Source organism: Pleurodeles waltl, chromosome 4_1, assembly GCF_031143425.1.
Source record: "Pleurodeles waltl isolate 20211129_DDA chromosome 4_1, aPleWal1.hap1.20221129, whole genome shotgun sequence".
Classification (NCBI taxonomy): domain Eukaryota; kingdom Metazoa; phylum Chordata; class Amphibia; order Caudata; family Salamandridae; genus Pleurodeles; species Pleurodeles waltl.
Window position 1 is genome coordinate 703,087,167 of NC_090442.1, and position 19,248 is coordinate 703,106,414.

General features: G+C 44.3%; 1 protein-coding gene across 3 annotated transcripts in view; it reads left to right on the forward strand.

Moving 5' to 3' along the window:
* Nucleotides 1-19,248, forward strand: part of SFMBT2 (Scm like with four mbt domains 2) — an 872,139-nt gene that overhangs the window by 550,095 nt on the left and 302,796 nt on the right. For all 3 annotated transcript variants that reach the window (XM_069229268.1, XM_069229271.1, XM_069229269.1), the window contains one exon: nucleotides 8,438-8,539. In XM_069229268.1, coding sequence (XP_069085369.1) covers nucleotides 8,438-8,539 — 102 coding nt within the window. The remainder of the gene's footprint in view (nucleotides 1-8,437; nucleotides 8,540-19,248) is intronic.

The following is a 19,248-nucleotide window of genomic DNA, read 5'->3' on the forward strand; positions in this document are numbered from 1 at the left end:
TCCGTTCCGAGGAGCTGACAGGTTGCAATGTGGAATCCAGCATTGTCATTGAGGCTGCCATTGATGAAGGATGCAAGGGCCTGCGTCGAGGATGCATCATGTAGTGGCGGTTCCGATGCAGCAACGAGCTGTGATGCGGGCCTTTGCAGTGGTTCTGATTCATACCATGGCGGATATGCTTCAGTTCTGTCCAGGTTGTGCTGTGCAGAAGAGGAGATGCTTTGGTTCTGATGGATATACAGAGGCTGGAAGACCACCTTCAAAGGGTGCAGGACAGGGTAGACTCACATATGGCAGAGTCCAGGTGCAGGCACAAGGTTGTTGAAGCCTTCTGTTCCTGATGGTCCAGTCAAGAGGCCAACAAACTAGCCCTTGGAGTCTGGAGTCTTGAACCCAGAACACTGTGGGGTGCTGGGTTCAACAGGTGCAGGTTCAATCCATCTCACCCAGGCAAGAGAGTAGCAGGTCAGTACAGCAAGGCAGCAGTCTAGTATGTGAGTAGTCCAGCAGGGTAGCAGTCAAGTGGAGTGGCAGTCCTAGAGCAGCACAGAATATTTTTCTTGACAGAGTATCCACAGGTACAGAAGTGTGCTGAAGAGCTGGTGTCTGAGGACCGATATTTATACACAGTTGTGCCTCTGAAGTAGTGGGGAAGCTTCTAGAGGTTTCCCATTGAAGTCACCTGGCATCCTGTGTTCCCTGCCTGGTCTCCAGACTCACAACTGGGGGTATGCAGCCCTTTCTGTAGAGGCAGGACACAGCCCATTCAAGTGTACATGAGGCGTACCCAGCTTTTCTCTTCCATCCTGCCAGTAATGACCCATCCAGGCACACCTAAGATCCCTATTGTGTGTGGCTGTCTATGAGGAATACACAAATGCATCTGTCAGCTACACCCAGTCATCTGACCCAGGAATAGGTCAAATGGCCAAGACAGGAAACCATCAACTTTCTAAAAGTGGCATTTTCAAACTTGTAGTTTAAAATCCAACTACACCATAAGTTAAGATTGTTCATTACACTTCCAAAGACAACCATGAACTGATCACCTGCTCTCATTTGGAAATCACAACTTATTAAATGTGATCGAGTACCTTCAATAGTCTATTGGAAAGGTAGACCTTGCAGTAGAGAAAAAACATACTTAAGGGTTTTTTCCTACAAGGACATATAAAACCTAAAAGTACATGTCCTACTTTTTAAATAAATACTCTGTACCCTGCCCTCTGGGCTGTCCAGGTCCCACCCTAGGTTTGACATATGTATGAAAAAGGAAAGTTTGAGCATGGCAAAAGGTTTATTTTGCCAGGTCGACATGGCAGTTAAAAGGCACGAAGGTTGAAATGGCAGACCTGAGACACGTTTAAAGGGCTAATGGTAGCATTTAATTTAAAGGCCCTTGGCACATGTACTGCCACCTTACTAGGCTTACAAGTAATTCAAATATGCCAAATGGGGCTAAGACAATATTCACATGTTTGTTAAGGAGTTAATACATGCAGTTCAGCAGTGGTAAAGTGAGCAGAGTCCTAAAGACAGCAAAATTAGATCAGCAAAAATGGAAGAGAAAGGCAAAGGTTTTGGTGGAAGACTACGCTACAGCTGTCAGGACTAAGAGCACAATACAAAATGACAATGTGTTGTTTGTGAAAGTATAGAATTTTGTGCTGGAAGAGTATCATTGAAGTATAAAACATACACTTCACATCACACAAGCATGCTAGCACTATTGTGCAAGGCAGCCTAAGGTAGGTCAGCGCCAGTGGAGAAAGCAACAGCAGCATGCCTTTTTTGATATGGTACCTTTGTGCTCTCTCCTTTTCAAGCAACATAGCAACTTTGGTTAGTGTGTATAGTAAAATCCTTTCCAGTCCAAGCACTCTTAACATATAATGCCTACCAGTAAAAATTATATGGGGTTCCTACATCTTATAGTCCCCATTGTCTTAAGTAGCATTTGCTAGTCATTAATTTACACACATTTATGACTTATTGTCCCTGTAAAATATGTTTGTGATGTAAAGAGCTCTGAGAGTCTGTAATGGGATGAGTAGTGCTATAAAATAAATAAACGTGAGAAAGGGGCTTTTAGAAACGGTGTCTCTAGTTTGACAGTCAATTTACACCCTGTCCAAGAAGGGACCCTCACTCTAGTCAGGGTAAGGGAGTCACACTCCTAAGATAACCCCTGCACACCCTTTTGGTAGCTTGGCAAGAGCAGTCAAGCTTATCTCAGATGCAATGTGTTAAGACTTGGCACCCACACACAGTAACACAGTGAAAACACTACAAATGGACACCAAACCAGTTTAGAAAAATAGCTAATATTTATCTAAGTAAAACAAGACCAAAATGACAAAAACCCATAATGCACAAGCAAAGAAATACATTTTTAAACATTAAATCCCAATAAAGCGCTTAGAAACACAATAACTCCAACTAGGGCTATCATGACGTGGTTGATGGAGTCGTTCCCAACAGTCTGATGACACTTGTGAGGGAGTGCGGCATCAATCACGGAGTCGCACTGACCCCAGGTACAGGACCTTTGAAAATGATGAAACAAGGACGTTGCATGGAGTTGGCGAGGTGAGGCGTCAGAGCTGGTGCGGCGTAAGTTCTTTACTCCTACCAGAGAGGTGTGGCATCGGTTCCTTGCTATTAGGAAGGGGAGGTGAGGTGTTGGTTCCTTACGGTTGCAGGGGAGGTAATGCGGTGTCTGTGGTGAGGCATCGGTTCCTTATGATCCGGTGGGGTTGATGAGTCCAGCAGGTCAAGTCACGATGAGGAGACTTCGCAGTGTTGTAGTCACACCACAAGGCCAGCGCTGCAGCGGAGTTGGGTGTCACAGATGTCAGTGACACAGCACTTGGGACTCACAATGTCACAGGACTTCAGAGGTGCTGCAGCGGCTTTGGGCCAGTGGCACCAGGTCTGTGGCGTCCGACACGGTCGTTGCACATCTGCGGGGACCACGGCTTTGGATGCAGGCAGTGGCACCAGTTCTGGAGTCGTCAGCAGATGATGTACCTGGTTCTTCTTGTTTTTAGGCCAGCTTTCACTGTTAAGGGCCCAGGAACAGGAGTGGGCACCTCCTGGCAAGCCATGGTGCACAGTAAGAGAACCCAGAGACTAGCAAGTGAAGTCCTTGATGTCCCTGAGACTTCTTAACAGGAGGCAAGCTCAGTCCAAGCCTTTGGAGAAAACTTAGAAGCAGGATACACAGCAAAGTCTAGTCTTTGTCCTCTCCGAAGCAGAAGCAGCAACTGCAGCCCAATCCAGCAAAACACACACAGCAAAGGGGAGTACTCTTCTTCACGGCTCTTCAGTTCCTGTCCACGGCAGAGTCTCCACTTGATCCAGAAGTGTTCTAAAGTTGTGGGGTCAGCAGTCCAATAAGTATACTCATTTCTGCCTTTGAAGTAGGCAAACCTCAAAGGAATTTCTTTGTAGTGCAGGTGTCAACTGATCTCACCGCTCTATCCCAGGAAGACCCATCAGGATATGCAGAACACACCTCAGCTCCTTTTGTGTGACTGTCTAGAGTGAATTCACAAGCAGCCAACTGTCAGCCTGACCCTGACGTGTCTTCAACAGCCAGGCAGGGGCACAGAATGGTTAAGCAAGAAAATGTTCATTTTCTAAAAGTGTTATTTTCAAACTTACAATCTAAAACCCAACTTCACCAAAAGATGTATTTTTAAATTGGGAGTTCAGAGACCACACACTCCATGGGCCAGATGTATCATCACGGCCCTTTGCGATTCGGTAATAGCGATTTTTAAGAAATCGCTATTACTGTCTCGCAAAGTGCCATGTATCACATTTACGAATCGGAAATAGCGATTTCTTAAAAATCGCAAATGCTATTACCGAATCGCAAATTGCGATACCGGCCCCATTCGCAGCTATGGGCCTGTTGGCCCATATCTGCGAATTTTTTGCATTTCCATAATTGCGATTTCTGAACCAGAAATCACAATTTTGGAAATTCAAATCCCCAGGGTGCTGGGGGCCTATGGCCCCTTCTGCTGCACCCCAAAAATGTTTTGGTGGACATGTAAGGTGCACACATGCCAAAAGGGCATGTGTGCTTTACATGTTCAATTTAAAAATGCATTTTAAATGCATTTTTAAATTTTGCACCAGGTTACCACCTGGTTGCAGTCCATGGTATTTTGCATGTGCAAAATGCCATTCTGCGAAAAATCGCAATTTGCAATTTTTTGCAGCATTGCCTTGCGATGTGGATTTTGCGAATCGCAAATTGCGATTCACAAAGCCCAGGTCGCAACGCAAACAATCGCTATTTTAGCGATTTCTGCTTTATGGTCTGCAAATGTCTTTCATGCATTGCAGACCACTGTTTTGCACTCGCAAACGGCCGAATTTTGTGATTCGCACCGTTTGCGAGTGCAAAACATTTTCATACATCTGGCCCTATATCTCTATTTGCTCCCAATGGGAAACTACACTTAAAGGATATTTTGAGGCAATCCCCGTGTTACCCTATGGGAGAGATAGGCCTTGCAATAGTAAAAAACTAATTTAGCAGTATCTCACTATCAGTACATGTAAAACACACCAGTACATGTTCTACCCTTTACATACCCTGCCCACGGGGCTAATCTGGGCCTACCTTAGGGGTGCCTTTGATGTACTTAAAGGGAAGGTGTTGGGCCTGGCAAGTGAGGACACTTGCAAGGTCGACCTGGCAGTTTGAAAACTGCACCCACAGACATTGCAATGGCTGGTCTGAGACGTTTACAGGGCTACTCAGGTTGGTGGCATAATCACTGCTTCAGGCCCACCAGTAGCATTTGATTTACAGGCCCTAGGCACACATGGTGCACTTTACTAGGGACTTACTGGCACATCAAATATGCCAATCACGGATAACCAATCATGATCACAATTTACTCAGGGAGCATTTAAACTATAGCACTGATCAGCAGTGGTAAAGTTCACAGAGTACCAAAACCAGCAAAAACGAAATCCAGCACACAGTCAAAAATACAGTAGGCAGAGGCAAAAAGACAGGGAAAACCACGCCAAGGATGCCAGTTCAACAGGGTCTAAGGAGGGATGAGGGGCACAATTGTAGGGGAGTAGTGAGAAAAGCCGTGAAGCAGGATGTCATGGGGAGGGGCACAAAAGACTGTTCCACTGTGTTCCACCAATGTTTAAGGTAGACCTGCCAAGTCTAGCCTGAGGTTACATTCTAAATGCTCATCGTGAATTTTTTCAAATAAAGGGTGCAATACTGGTTTTACCTTCTTATAAAAGCACTTTTGATAATATTGTACAGTGCTCCAAAGATTACCATTGCATTTCTCTAATGAGTCATTTACTTCTAACAACTGATTTATCTGCTTTCCAGCAAAATATAAGGTCAGCGAAAAATGACAGCATTGACACCTTAAGGCACCCCTAGAGCAATGCAAATGTGACAAGTAGGTTTCAATTAAAAAACAACATGTAATGTTATTAACGGCTAGCATCCATAGCAGGTGCATTTTTTTCACCAGAAACCACAATAAAGATTTCCAGATTTTAATCTAGAAAAACAATTCAGTGTAGTATCTCTAAAGCCAAACTTAATTTTATATTGTGATCTGTGTAGGCTACTGCTGTTGTTCATCCTCTATTTACTATCTTTATAAAGTGTCCCAGTTCAGGGCAGTCTATGAGTGAATGCCCCTTGCACCCAATACCCAGGAGGCAGGATGAGAATAGAGAACATTAAAGTGCCTACAATTAGCACTGCAAAGCTATAGAAACAGGGCATGAGCCTCTTCTGCTGTGGGTTGACAGGTTGGCAGCTTAGCACTCAGTGACCGTTCACACCACATAAGTTTCATATTTTATCCGATTACAATAACAACTTGCTTTGTAAAGAGCATGATCACATCTGTCTGTCGTTTTAAATCGCTGTCAGCAACAATTAGGTGTTGCCATTACCCGCTGTAATGGTTCTTAATTTTCCAAACCTATAATGCTTTAAGTGCCTAACTGAGATGTCAGCTCCTGTCCGTCAGATCACCACACGTAGCGGTAGTGAGTCTTTGATTCTCTGTGCAATTCTGCCAGCTTGTGAGAGGTTTGCAATAGATCATGACCTTAGAGGTCACATGCAACACTGCACTGGAGACACCTTTCATTTTCAAGCGTCTCTGAACTCTCAATATTCAAGGCAGCATATTTAAACTGGTTTGGGTTGTAGGGAAATCAGTACAGTCATGTTAACATGTATTGGGCATTGGTCAATAGAAGGCTACTATTACAGTGATTTATAAGAGTGATGTAGAGCGGGGAGGTGCAGTGGGAATCAGGACAGGCCCACTAAGGGAGAGACAATCTGCACATATTTCCACCAAAGGACTCCTTTCGGACAATAAAACTGATGTAACCATGACAGCGCTCCCACCTAACCTGACTCCAGGCCTCAGCTGCCCCTCATTGTAGTGCTGTTCAGCCCCCCTTGAGGAAAGAAGCGAGGTACCCTCAGCTCACCTGGGACTAAGGACAACAGCTGGACCCCCCTTCAGATGAGCAGCGTGGGCCAGCATTGGCCCGCAGCTGGAACAGGATATCCCTTTGTTCGAACGAGAGAAGTATCTAGGAGCAAAGGCCCGCTGGCATGGTCCTTGCATGGACTCCCTCCAACACTTGGTTAACATGCAGAGGAAAAGTGACACGCATGGTGAAAATCTGACCCCCTGAAGCCCTTTGTCAGTGTGTTTCACCCCACAATCCAGGCACCAGCAGAACAGCCATGCATTGAAATCTTCAACCTCCCCAAAAAAACGATCTGGTCCACGTGCCAACTTCAGAATGGTAGGCCTGTGGTTTTTTCATTTTATTTGAGCTATTATATGATATCTGCAGTAGTAAATAAACTGCGTGTGTACTATGTTCAGCAACTAGCACTCTGAATTTATCAATAGGCAACCCGCAATGCCTTAGACAAATACATTAAAAGTGTAAGTACACAAATAGGTCCATGTGACTATTCCATTCCACAGCCCCTCATAACTCCGTAAAATGTGTCTGTGAGTAAATGCAATTGTACATTGTGCTTGGTCACTCTGATTCTTCTGAGGGAAGATATCATTACTTTCCCCTCATGCACTGTACTCACCTTACCCCAGGGAAAAAATAGGGCACAATCAAATGCCCTATCCCATCATCCATGTACAGCGTGTTATTAAAGGAATTTCTTGAGTAGGGGAGCACTTGCTGTCCTCCCAGAATGCACTAATGGTTGAGCATATACATTCCATCAGGCAGGTACATCCGGCACGGGCTCCTTTGAACTTACATGGAGAAAAGGGGAAAAGACAGGAAGAAGTGGAGATGGGTTATCCCAGCCTTACATCCTGTTTGGGCAGCAGCCATCGTCTGTCTTTAAAATGCTATTTGTAAAAAAAAAAAAAAAAAAAAAACATATTTATGATCATTTAAGGGTAACACTAATGCAAGTGCACCCAAGGTGACTGTGGATAATCTTAACACTGATGTTTGTCATCATTATAGTGAAAGCCATGCTCATATTTGTGAATGTCCACATTCATTAAAAACAGGAGTAGACGTGAAGGGAACTGTTTGTCACAAATAACTGGTTATAATTTAGGAGAAGGGCCCATAGGCATCATCCCTTGGTACAGCTACTGCATCCCAAAAGTCCATATTTGGATCCAGGAGAAATAGTGAACGCAGGTTACCCCTTAATACTATGGTGGAACCAGTCAAAGCACCCTATTCAGGGTCCTCCAAGAGTGTCCCTAAAAAGCATAAATTTTGCAGTTTTAAGGGTCTCTGAGGATCAGAAGCCCCACAAATACAAATTGTGCCAAAAGGGATAAAAATACAAGGGAAGTATTTCAAGGCAGCACATTATTTCTACCCCCTAAAAAACTTTGCTGAGTGGTAAAATGTGGGATTTTCTCAAGTCTTTTCATTTTGTCACCTCTTTGCTCAGTTGAACCTCATGAAAGACTTAGACCTTGATTTTAGTTCTTGGCGGATGAGTTACCCCGTCACAATGGTGATGGATATCCCATCCATCGAACTATAAATCCCATTATACCCTATGGGATTTACATTTTGGATGGATGGAATATCCGTCACCGTTTTGCTGGAGTAACCTGTCTGCCGAAATCTAAATCAGGTCCATAGTCTGTAGTAATTCTCTGTTAGTTGATTCAAAAGTGGGACTCTAGTGATTCACTGTTACTTTCTTCCCAAGAGAATCTCCAGGGATTCACTGTTACTTCCTTCCCAAGTGGGGCTCCAATGATTCACTGTTACTTTCTTCCCAAGACAGCCTCCAGGGATTCACTGTAACGTCTTCCCAAGAGGGCCTTCAGTGATTCACTGTTACTTCCTTCCCAAGAGGGCCTTCAGTGATTTACTGTTACTTCCTTCCCACATGCAGGATCACACTGATTTGAGGAGCCATTCGTTTACGACTGGGATGAAGCTGGAAGCAGTGGACCCCAGGGAACCTTTCGATATTTGTCCTGCATCAGTGACTAATGTAAGTACGCAGGTCTGCCTAGATTTTCTATTAAAAACATGTTTAAGGAGCAAGCAATGAGAACAATGCATGTCTGTTCATTAAACTTCTGTGCCGCTATACTGAAGCACCCTCTTCTAAGGTGTAGATCAATAAAGTGGCACATAGAGTAATCTTCACAGTGCAAAATGCATGGCTCTTCTGAGGTTATTGGATCTGGAAGGTTGCGCTTGGTGACCTAACATACAGTTGAGACAATTACAATTGAAAAATAATATATAAATTAGCAGCTAACGCCCTGAGCCCTCCCCAAGCACATCCCTTCTTAGGTGGTACATGGCAGGAAATTCCAGAGAGTTTTATCTGACTGCAGTGTGTCAGCAGTCAAGGTCTGTGCTATAAAGATGCCCTGAGTGCGCTTAAAGTAGTATTGATTTTTAATAATTAACTAGTAAAGGAACTGCACCCTGGAATGTTCAATGAAGCTTTGGCTAGTATTGAGGGCTCCAGGGTCCCGAACAATTGAATAAAAGTGCTATAGTAAAATTGCAGTTTGCTGGAAAATGTAACAAAGAGACCTGCTGACATCCAGGAAACCGAATCATAGAACATTACGCTTGATCTTGAAATGAACCTTGAATAGATGTGAGTGCCTGCTCCTAGGAAGGGGTGGAGGCTTCAATGGTAGGACTATGGCGGTATTAAGATATATATATATATATATATATATATATATATATATATATATGATAAATAAATATAAATAAGAACCATATTTGCTCTTCTCTAGTTTAGGGTTCATCTCATTTTCACATGAGGTGCATCAACCATTCTATACAGCATAGCATCTTCTGACAATCAAGCCCGTGGCTGACTTGCAGGATAAAACAAGTCTCAGGTGTGGACAGTGGTATGCGGAATAATATAATAAGATTAAAGAACACAACATATTTTGTGGCATTTCTTTAAATAATAGCCTTATTCTACGTTTTACAACTATTACAAATTACAACTTTTTTGGGATCATTAGAAAGAAATGATGTCTTTTAAACCTCAGTGAGCCAAGAACATTTGGACATTTGGAATTTTCAGGAATTGTGTGCCAAATGTTGTCTTGAAACCATGTTCGGCCAGTAAAATTGTTGAAGACTGAATAGCACATATTCAGTTATATACGGGCTTTTTCCTTTTCCTTCAAGGCACCTTTCAGGAAATGTGTGGCAAACACTGCATTTCTAGACATATTTTACTATCACACATTGACAATAATTGAAAGGGTTTTAAAGGCAGTCCAAATGCAATACCATATAGCTATGCTTACACAGACAAGGTGAACACAAAGAAATGGTCCCTCTCAGTCAATAGTGCAGACTGTAATCTGGCTACTGAGGAAGAGAACTCAATGGAACAGTCGTAAGTAAAAGTAGACACAGTAAGTAGATTGTTTTGGAGAAGCAAAAGTTCAGTTCAGGGAGCGAGTGTGGCACTCCCTACTTCCACTAGTCAAAGGAGCAAGAGCTAGACAGGCAGGTGTCTAGCCTTTGTTCCTGAACCTTAAACCTCATGCTTAATTTGTGGAGGTGGTTGCAGGTGGTGTGCACCTGAACTCATTTTTGGGTACCTAGACATACTTTTTATCATCAGACTATAAGAGAGAGAGGGAGAAACACAGAGAAACAGAAAAGGGAGAAAGAAAGCAGGGATAAAAAAAAACCTGCAAGAGTAAGAAAAGTAGTGTAGGTGCATGATGATGAATTAAAGAAGCATGAGGTGAAATAAAAACTAGGCAGCCTTGGTATTCCACAATCCTGGCATTCAGTAGTGTCTTCAGATAGCTCCTAAGAAACACTTTCAGCCCCTGTTTGTAATTATATATACAAAATAAACCTCTTAGAACCCCAAACCCTGAGAGTGTGTGGTGGTGATGTACTTTGATTCCTTTACACACTGTCTTTCTCTCTGGCTCTCTTTGGCTGCCCATAGAGCTGTCTTAGCAGGAGGAAGGCACTGTACTGTAAATAATGAAGAGAGCTTGAAGGGAAAGTTGGATTTCTCTTCTCTACGTGCAGTATGTATAGCCTGAATAAAGTTCCCCGGACTATGCCAGCTGAAAATTGTGGCCTTCTGCCAGTGCTGGAAACTAAAAGGTGTATTCTGAGAACTCACATTGGCTGAATAAAGAACTGGTGTTATTTCGGGCACGGCTGAGGAGTTTTGTATGTAGAAGCCAATGGGTTACCATTTTATCTCAGAAACAAAAGTTAGGAAGTATTGCTGATGAGCAGTTTTTGCCAGCACTATGACCTTTGGTGCTCAGTACAGTTAAAGAACATTGTTGATTAAACAGAAACATTGATTTGCTTGTTTTTGTCTTCATGGACTGAGTGCCCAGGGTTTCTGGTCTGTTCCTGGCCTCATCTTTGTGTCCATGCATGAGTGTCAATGTATCTTCTTCTACCAGTACAAGTGACCTGTAAGTTTCAGTGCCTGTGTCTGTGCCTTTGTGTCCCTGTATCATCAAATCCAAGTGTTAGTGTCACAGTTTCAGTCTCTCTACATTAGACACAATGTAGATCTATCAGTGTCCCCAAATCAGTGTCCAAAAGTCAATGTCCAAATATAGGTTTCAGCTACCCAGGCCAGTTCATTGTCCATTTGTCACCACCCCCATTATCCTGCTGCCCATATGTCTAATCTAATGCCAGTGTCCACATATAATTTAAACTCTTCCAGTGCTAGTGTATCACAAAATGTGAGGCTGTCTCCAAGTGACAATGATGAAGGTATCTCTGTCTGTGCTGGTGTTCCAGTTTTAGTCTCAATATCATTGTGCCCCTGTTTATATGTGATCATATCAGTGCTCATGTGTCACTCCTTTGTATCAGTGTCCTGATCAGTATTCACATGCATGAGTTTTTTCCCTCGGATCTGTGTCCAAATTGGTAGATTACCTGACTAAGAGATGGTGCTCTAGTGGCAGAAACCCAGTGTCATTGTTTCACTAATGTCAATGTGACTATCCATCTGTTGCAGTATTGTCCAAATGTGCCCTTTTGTAAATGTCTGAGCATTAGTGTTTATGTACATGTCAATGTTGCCAGATCAGTGTCCTTAAGCCAATACTAGTGCACATTTGTCAGTGTCCCTTTTCCCTCATCTACCTATGTCCAAGTATCAGTGCCCTTTACACATCTCTGTTGATGTGGTAAGGTCAGCTTCACAATGTAAATGTGCCCATGTTAGTTCTACAGTGTCATTGTCTGTGTACCTAGGTATTGTTGCTTGGATTGTAACCCTTGGGGGTCTTGCAGTGCCCCAAAGCCCTTGTTAGTGCTCCTGGGTCAGTATCAATACCTGTGCCCCTATGTCATTGTCCTTTTGTCAGCATTAGAGCTTCACCAACCAATGAAAATGACTACAGGTCAGTACCCACAGTGAGTTGTTACTGTCCTGGGGTCGTGTTTGTAAGAAATTAGTTACTGGTTGAGGGGAGGGTAAAACCCTACTCATTCAGCAACCATAGTCCATGCCAGGGTGAAGTCACAAGCAATCCCCAATTAACCAGTTCTCTACCCTCTGGGAGCTTGGCACTGAGCAGTCAGGCATAGCTCAAATGCAATATGTAAAGTATTTGTGTAACACTTGAAACAATAACAAAGTGAAAACACACCACAAAAGGGATCAGAATAAAAAAATACAGTAAATTGTACGGTTCTTGCAGTAGTGATAAACAAATTTAGGAGTTTTTCACTATCAAAACATGTCAAACTTAAAATTGCATGTCCTACTTTTTAAATACATTGCACCCTGCGCTGTGGACAGTTTATGGTATACCCTAAGGGTAACATTTGTATTAAAAAAGGCCAGTTTGAGCTGAAGAAAAGGTTTATTTTGCCAGGTTGAAATGGCAGTTTAAAACTGCACACACAGGCTGCAATGGCAGGCCTGAGACATGTTTAAAGGGAACCTGAGTGGGTGGCACAATAAGTGCTGTAGGCACACAAGTAACATTTAAATGTACAGGCCCTGGGTACATGTAGTACCACTTTACTAAGAACTTATACGTGAAATAATTATGCTAACTGATGAAAAGCCAATGTTAGAATGTTTTGAGGAGACAACATATGCACTTTAACATTATTTAACAGGAATAAAATGCACAGAGTCCTGAGACCAACAAAAACAAGATCAGAAAAATATGGAGGAGTAAAGCAAAAAGTTTAAGATTACACCACTCTAAAGCTGTCAGGTGGAACAGTATTATAGTGAGGATTTTCAAGATTCATCGGACATGGGGTCCCACTTTCTATGCTGCTGGGACATTTGAAAATTAAAGTGTCAGTACTACATATGTACAAGCATGATCTCCTGGGGGCATTTCCTCGTTTGCACAACCATCCCAATGAAAATGAAGGAAATATTGACATCTGCTCCCACAATGTATTATCAATGGGGGCACAGATGCAAAGGTGCTGGCACTGAACATGTGTCGCAAAGAGGTGGTGGACGTTCAGTGTCCCCCCCAAGGGTGACCCTAAAAAGGAGGCCCATAGATCTCCATTAAACATTCCATTGCAGGCAGGTGCTGCCGCTGGTTGTGCCATCCAAAAGAGGGACCTCCTCTGCCCCCCTCTGAAAAGCAGGCTGCATTGCTGCCTGCAAAGTGAAAGACAGACCTGCTGTTGAAACACTTGCTCCACCTTTCGCTAGTGTGCTGACCCAAGAGAGGCATGAGTTCATGCTGCCCTTGGGATAGTGCATTAACTTTAACAGGAGATACTGATCACAGCTTTGCATGATGAATGCTGACCAGACCCGTGCACCTTTTTATATCATACAGCCACTGGGGTTTTCTCCATCATCAGTACCTTAGAGCCAGTATTGCCCTGTGCCATCTTTCCAGCAGCTGTGTTTTTGCACTCTGACAGTGTTCCAGTGACACTGTCCCTAAATTAATATCTCTGGGTAGTGTTAGTGCTCCTGTGGTAGTATCCCCGCAACTGTGTCTGAGTGACAGTGTCCTTGTGATATGCCCCTGTGCCATTGTAGCTGTGTTTTGGTGTCCTATGACAGTGTTTTCCCCGGTGTCAGTGTCCTAGTATTCTCCATGTCAACATCTCATTGTCATTTCTGGTGCCCCTATGTCATGGCTTTATTTTTGGTGTTTCAGTGGTAATTTTCCAGTGTTGTTTGTTCCATGTCAATAATCTTGTGTGAGAACCTCCCTCTCAGTATTCACTTGTCAGTGCAATAGTGTTGCATCCGCCCAAGTCAGAGTCTGTGTCATTGTCCTTAAGCTGTGTCACTATTCAATTATTGTGTCCTAGTAGGTTTATCTCACTGCAGTATACGTGTGCTCTGGTGTCCCTGTGTCAGTGTCATATTGAAACTCCAGGAACAGGGAACCAGCATTAGTGTTCATTCCCCAGGTCTGTGTTCCAATGGCTGTACTCCCTTACCCTTATTCGTTCTCCTGTTCAGTGTCCCCCTTGTCAGTGTTTGATAGCATCAATCTTGATCTGCCAGTGTCAGGATCTCAATGACAGTGCCCATTTGCCAGTGTCCTTCTGTCTCCCTTTTTTAGTGTCCCAATGTCAGTACAGTGCCTCTTTGTCACTGCACACAAATCAGTGTCCCCATGCCAGTGTTGGTATCCCTGTGGCAGGGCACCAGTGACAGTGTTGATATCCCTTTCCGGTGCCAGTTTTCTAGGGTTTCAATATGGATCCACCTATGTCAAAGTACTAGCCTTTCATCCTATGGTTTTTATGGTTTGAGGTTCTGAGTCTATGTGGATGACACACAGATTATCCTAAGATTTGCTGGAGATCTTGGGTCTCTGCAGGACAACTTCAAAAGGTGGCTGTATTAGATAGCATGTTGGATGAATTCCAACTCACTTAGGCTCAGCACAGAGAAGACTATGCTCTTAGGTTTTGGTAATCTTTCCATCTGGGCTTCTAATTGTTGTCTGATTACATAGGTGCTTGTCTGGCTCTCCCTCCTAGTGCAAGCAACATGGGCAGTGGCTTTGACAATAATCTCTCTTTTGAGGTGCATATCAGTAAACTCCTTTCAACATGATGGTGATCAAGAAAATCATCACTCTCTTGCTGTGTGCCTCTTGACTCTTAACATTTCTAGGCTTGGTTACTGGAATTATACATTATAACTGCTATGGGACTCTTTTTTTGCTTCACAGTGCCCTTTAAGATCACTTTAATACTCCCCCACAGCCGTCAACGTGTGTATGGTGGGTGTCTTGGGTGAGCAGAGTCCAGGGCTCTCCCTTTTAATTAATACTGAGTATGCAAATTAACAAAATCACCTACAAGCCTCGCCTGTTCGGCCCCGCCCCTTCCTCTTTAGCAATAAACAAGCGTTCCTGCCATTTTTCAGGCTGCTCAACCTAATAAAGGGACCCAAGTGCATTTGCCACTGATATTGATGGTGCATGCTGATGCAAAGGACTATGAGGACATCGCACTAAACAAAGAAGCACTTACCTCATATGATTAAGATGAAGTTCCCTTGTTTGGTGGAAATTCAACTTTTTGCTTGTGGTCTTGTCATTGTCTCTGTACAAGGACTAATTTTGTCACAGATTTCTGTATGAAGACACTCAAGGGTCTATCACACTACAAAAATATCACGCACACAAGGTTACTGAAGACATTACCTCATGGTCCTCTATGCAACTGTAGTGTAGAGTATGTACTAGACAAAACCGAAGTTGAAAGTGATGTCATAGTTAGGTTTAATAAAAGAAAATCTGCTTTTGTTTTTTAAAAAAACTTTTGAAATTTACTGCAAGAAACAAAGGTTAAAGTAACATTATAGCTAGGTGTGATAGAAAGTTCTGTTTCTAGTTAACAAAAATCTTGGAAATTCATTGAGAAAACCAAAGGTTAAAGTGACCTCATAGTTAGGTGAATATGTCAGTGACAACATTAACATTTTGGACTAAAAAAATCCACAGAAATTCACTGTTGGAAAGTGGATTATTGATAAGGGCAGGTAAGTGCTTACACTTAGTAAAAGGCCACTAACCCCCACTAGGTCCAGTCGGGTCTAAATAATTTAATCCCAACTCAACCATTGGTGGCTTGGCAATGAGCAGTTAGGACTGATTTAAGAGACAGGTGTTTAAAGCATTTAAAAGTCACAAAATAGTAAATAAGTAAAACAAAAAACACAATTAGAATCCAACACCAATTTATAAAAATAGAGTTCATCTTTATCTATAAAATGCACTAAAACAATAAAAATCCAATAAAGAGAACCATAAACATAAATATTTAAAGATTAAGGGGGTCATTCTGACCCTGGCGGCCGGTGACCGCCAGGGTCACCGACCACGGGAGCACCGCCAACAGGCTGGCGGTGCTCCCGAGGGCATTCTGACCGCGGCGGTTCAGCCGCGGTCAGAAAGGGTAAACCGGCGGTCTCCCGCCGGTTTACCGCTGCCCCATTGAATCCTCCATGGCGGCGGAGCGCGCTCCGCCGCCATGGGGATTCAGACACCCCCTACCGCCATCCTGTTCATGGCGGGAAACCCGCCATGAACAGGATAGTGGTAGGGGGTGCCGCGGGGCCCCCGCAAGAGGGCCCCGCAAAGTATTTCAGTGTCTGCTTTGCAGACACTGAAATACGCGACGGGTGCAACTGCACCCGTCGCACCCCTGCAACTACGCCGGCTAAATTCTGAGCCGGCGTCCTCGTTGCAGGGGCATTTCTGCTGGGCCGGCGGGCGCTCTTTCGGAGAGCGCCCGCCGGCCCAGCGGAAATGTTTAAATGGCCGCCGCGGTCTTTTGACCGCGGTGCGGTCATTTCACGGCGGTACCTTGGCGGACGGCCTCCGCCGTCGCCAAGGTTAAAATCACCCCCTAAATGTTTTTTAGGACATAGAAACTAAAAGCGCCAATCTGGACACCTGGTTGCACTTGACTGGGGCAAAGTCACAATTTGAGGCCAACCGAAATGGAGCCCAGCTCGGCTACAGTGAGTGGGAGGCCACGGTCAAAACTTTACCTTCTGACTTAGCTTTTTTCTTAAAGATTTTCTTCACTGGGATGAAGTCGCAAGTTGTATCCGACCCCCCTGGAGCTCCCCTACAGATATGCGTTGCAGGAGACCTCGATGAAGAATTCTAACTTTCGACTTAGACGATTGTTCGTAATGTAAATCTTCGTCAGGGACAAAATTGAAACCAACCTCCCTAGAGCCCTCTTCAGATACCCTGCACGGGAAGCCTTGGTCAACTTTTTACTTTTGGACTTTTTGGGAACTTTTTCTCTCTGACATCCCTCTAAAGCAAGCCGTTTTTGAGTCAACGTCATTGGATTGCCTTTCCACAAGCCGCCGGTGAAATCCTGGAAGTCTGGGGCTCTGAAGCTTTTCAGCAGGACGATACTGCAAGTCAGACTGGGTCGCGGTCGACGTAAGCCAGCTTGACTCGCGAAGTTGGGTCAGTCCACTTATGAAGCTTTTGTCCAAAGTTGCTCCAAAGTTCTCTAAACATCTGGATCTTCTTCCAGAAGGTCTTTGAAGGTCCTTTAGGAGTACACAACTCACCCCAAGGTTCCAGAAGCTCCAACTCCTAGAATGCACCTGGCTCAAATCCAAAAATGACCATTGGTCTCTGGTCATGTTCTTCAGAGCTTGTTGCAGGTGTCTCTGGTCAGCTGTTTTCTACATGTAACAAACGAGAGTCACTTCTTGAAGCAGTTGAAGACAAGCAAAGTCCCTTTAGTGGTGAAGCCCAAGTGTGCAGCTGGTGCAGTCCTTCAGAGTGCAATTTCGAGGTGCAGATCAGGGGCAGTCTTTCTTCTTGTTTTGTTCTTTGTAGGGATCTGAGGGGGAGGTGAAGGTCTGCCAATTTTATCCTTGATCCTTGGGTGTAAAGCAGGGGTCCTCTTGACCAATCATGTGCAGGCCACCACCCTCTTGAGTGGCAAAAATCAATCCCAGGGAGCAACATTCTCCCAAAATCCAAGATGGCAAAAATTCACCCTCAAGGGTTAGATCTGGCTGAGCCCACCCACTGGTGTGGCTAAGTTTCTCTTAACACATGCCTTTCCAGCCCTCTCTTATTTTATTCAGGGAGCACCTGGCTGTCTGGTTGTGCAGGAAATGGAGGATGTCCACTTGTTGGGCCAAATTTCCTTCCCTCCTTTGAAGTACCATTTGGCTGCTCTCCCCCCATCCTGTTTCACTATCTGCGTAGGCAGTTCTCCTACCCCAGGCCCTTTCTTTGTGTTCATCCCAGGCCACTTCATGCCTCATCAAGGCAGCCTGGCCAGGCTGCCAGCAGCTGGCCAATCGGAAAAGGGCCCTACAGAGCTGAAACTGGTAACGTTTAGAAAGAGTTCTAAAACTCTTTCCAGGTGCAAGCTATATTACATTCAACAGTGGTCAGTTGTTGGATTTATTATAACCTTTAACTTGATACTAGGCATGCAATCTTTTTCTCCTTCCAATGGAAAATAAAACTTTTTTTTTTTTTTTAAAAGGCTCCCCATGTTTGCCTGTGAAGCCCAATCACTACAATGGGGGAAATTAATTTAGCTATTTTTCCCTCACCAGGGCTTATAAAACATCTTTTATAAAGTCCCTGCTTATTGTTACACTGCACCCAACCCTGAGGGCACCTAAGGCACACCTTTTGGGTGACTTATATGTAAAAATAAGGTAGTTTAAGACTCTTGAAGTACTTTGAATTCCAAAGTTGAGTATGGGGTTAACTTTAACTTAAAACAGCTGGCAAGGCAGGCCTGCCTTTAAAATGATGCTGGGCACCACAGCAGTGCACCTATGGGTACACTACTTATGCTGAGGTCCCTAAGCCTACATGCCCTACCATATACTACGGACTTATAGGTAGGTTGATACAGCCAATTATAATTAGCCTAATTTGAAAATCCATTTTAACCCCTTCCCCGCCATGGACGTAATGGTTACCTCCATGGCAGCGCCCGTGTGGCGCCATGGACGTAACCATTACGTCCTGCTACCGGCCCTCGGGGGAAGCGCTAGCGCTCCCCCCGAGGGCCGCCCCCCCACTCCCACAGGCCAGGGCTGAAAGGGGAATCCCTTCCCCTTCAACCCCCCACATGCCGCCTGTGACATCAGCGCGCATCGCGCGCTGACAATCACAGAGCCTCCCCCATCGCGCTGGAAGCTCAGCTTCCAGCGCGATCGAAAGAGAAATGCTCAGCATTTCTCTTTCGATCACGTGGGGGAGGCCCAGAGAGGCTTCAAAGGGAAGGAAATGTATTTCCTTTCCTTTGAAGTCTCTCCCAGGGTTTCAAAATCCGGATTGCTTGCAATCCGGCTTTTGAAACCCCACTAGACACCAGGGATGTTATATATTTTTTTTTTTTTAAAGTGACATAAGGGAGCGACCCCTTGGGCAAGGGTCGCTCTCAGGGGGCCGATCAGCCCCCAGGGGGGGCAGAAACCTCTAGGCACCAGGGCTAAAAAAACATTTTTTGTTTTTTTGTTTGTTTTGTGTTTTAGGTGTGGGGAGCGACCCCTTAAGCAAGGGTCTCTCCCATAGGGGGCAAATTATATTTAGGCCATTTCTGCCCCCCTTGGGGGCAGATTGGCCTATTTTTATGAGGCCAATGTGCCCCCAAGGGGGGCAGAAACCACTAGACACCAGGAGTTTTTTTCACTTTTTTTTTCACGTAAGGGGAGCGACCTCTTAGGCAAGGGTCGCTCCCCTGGAG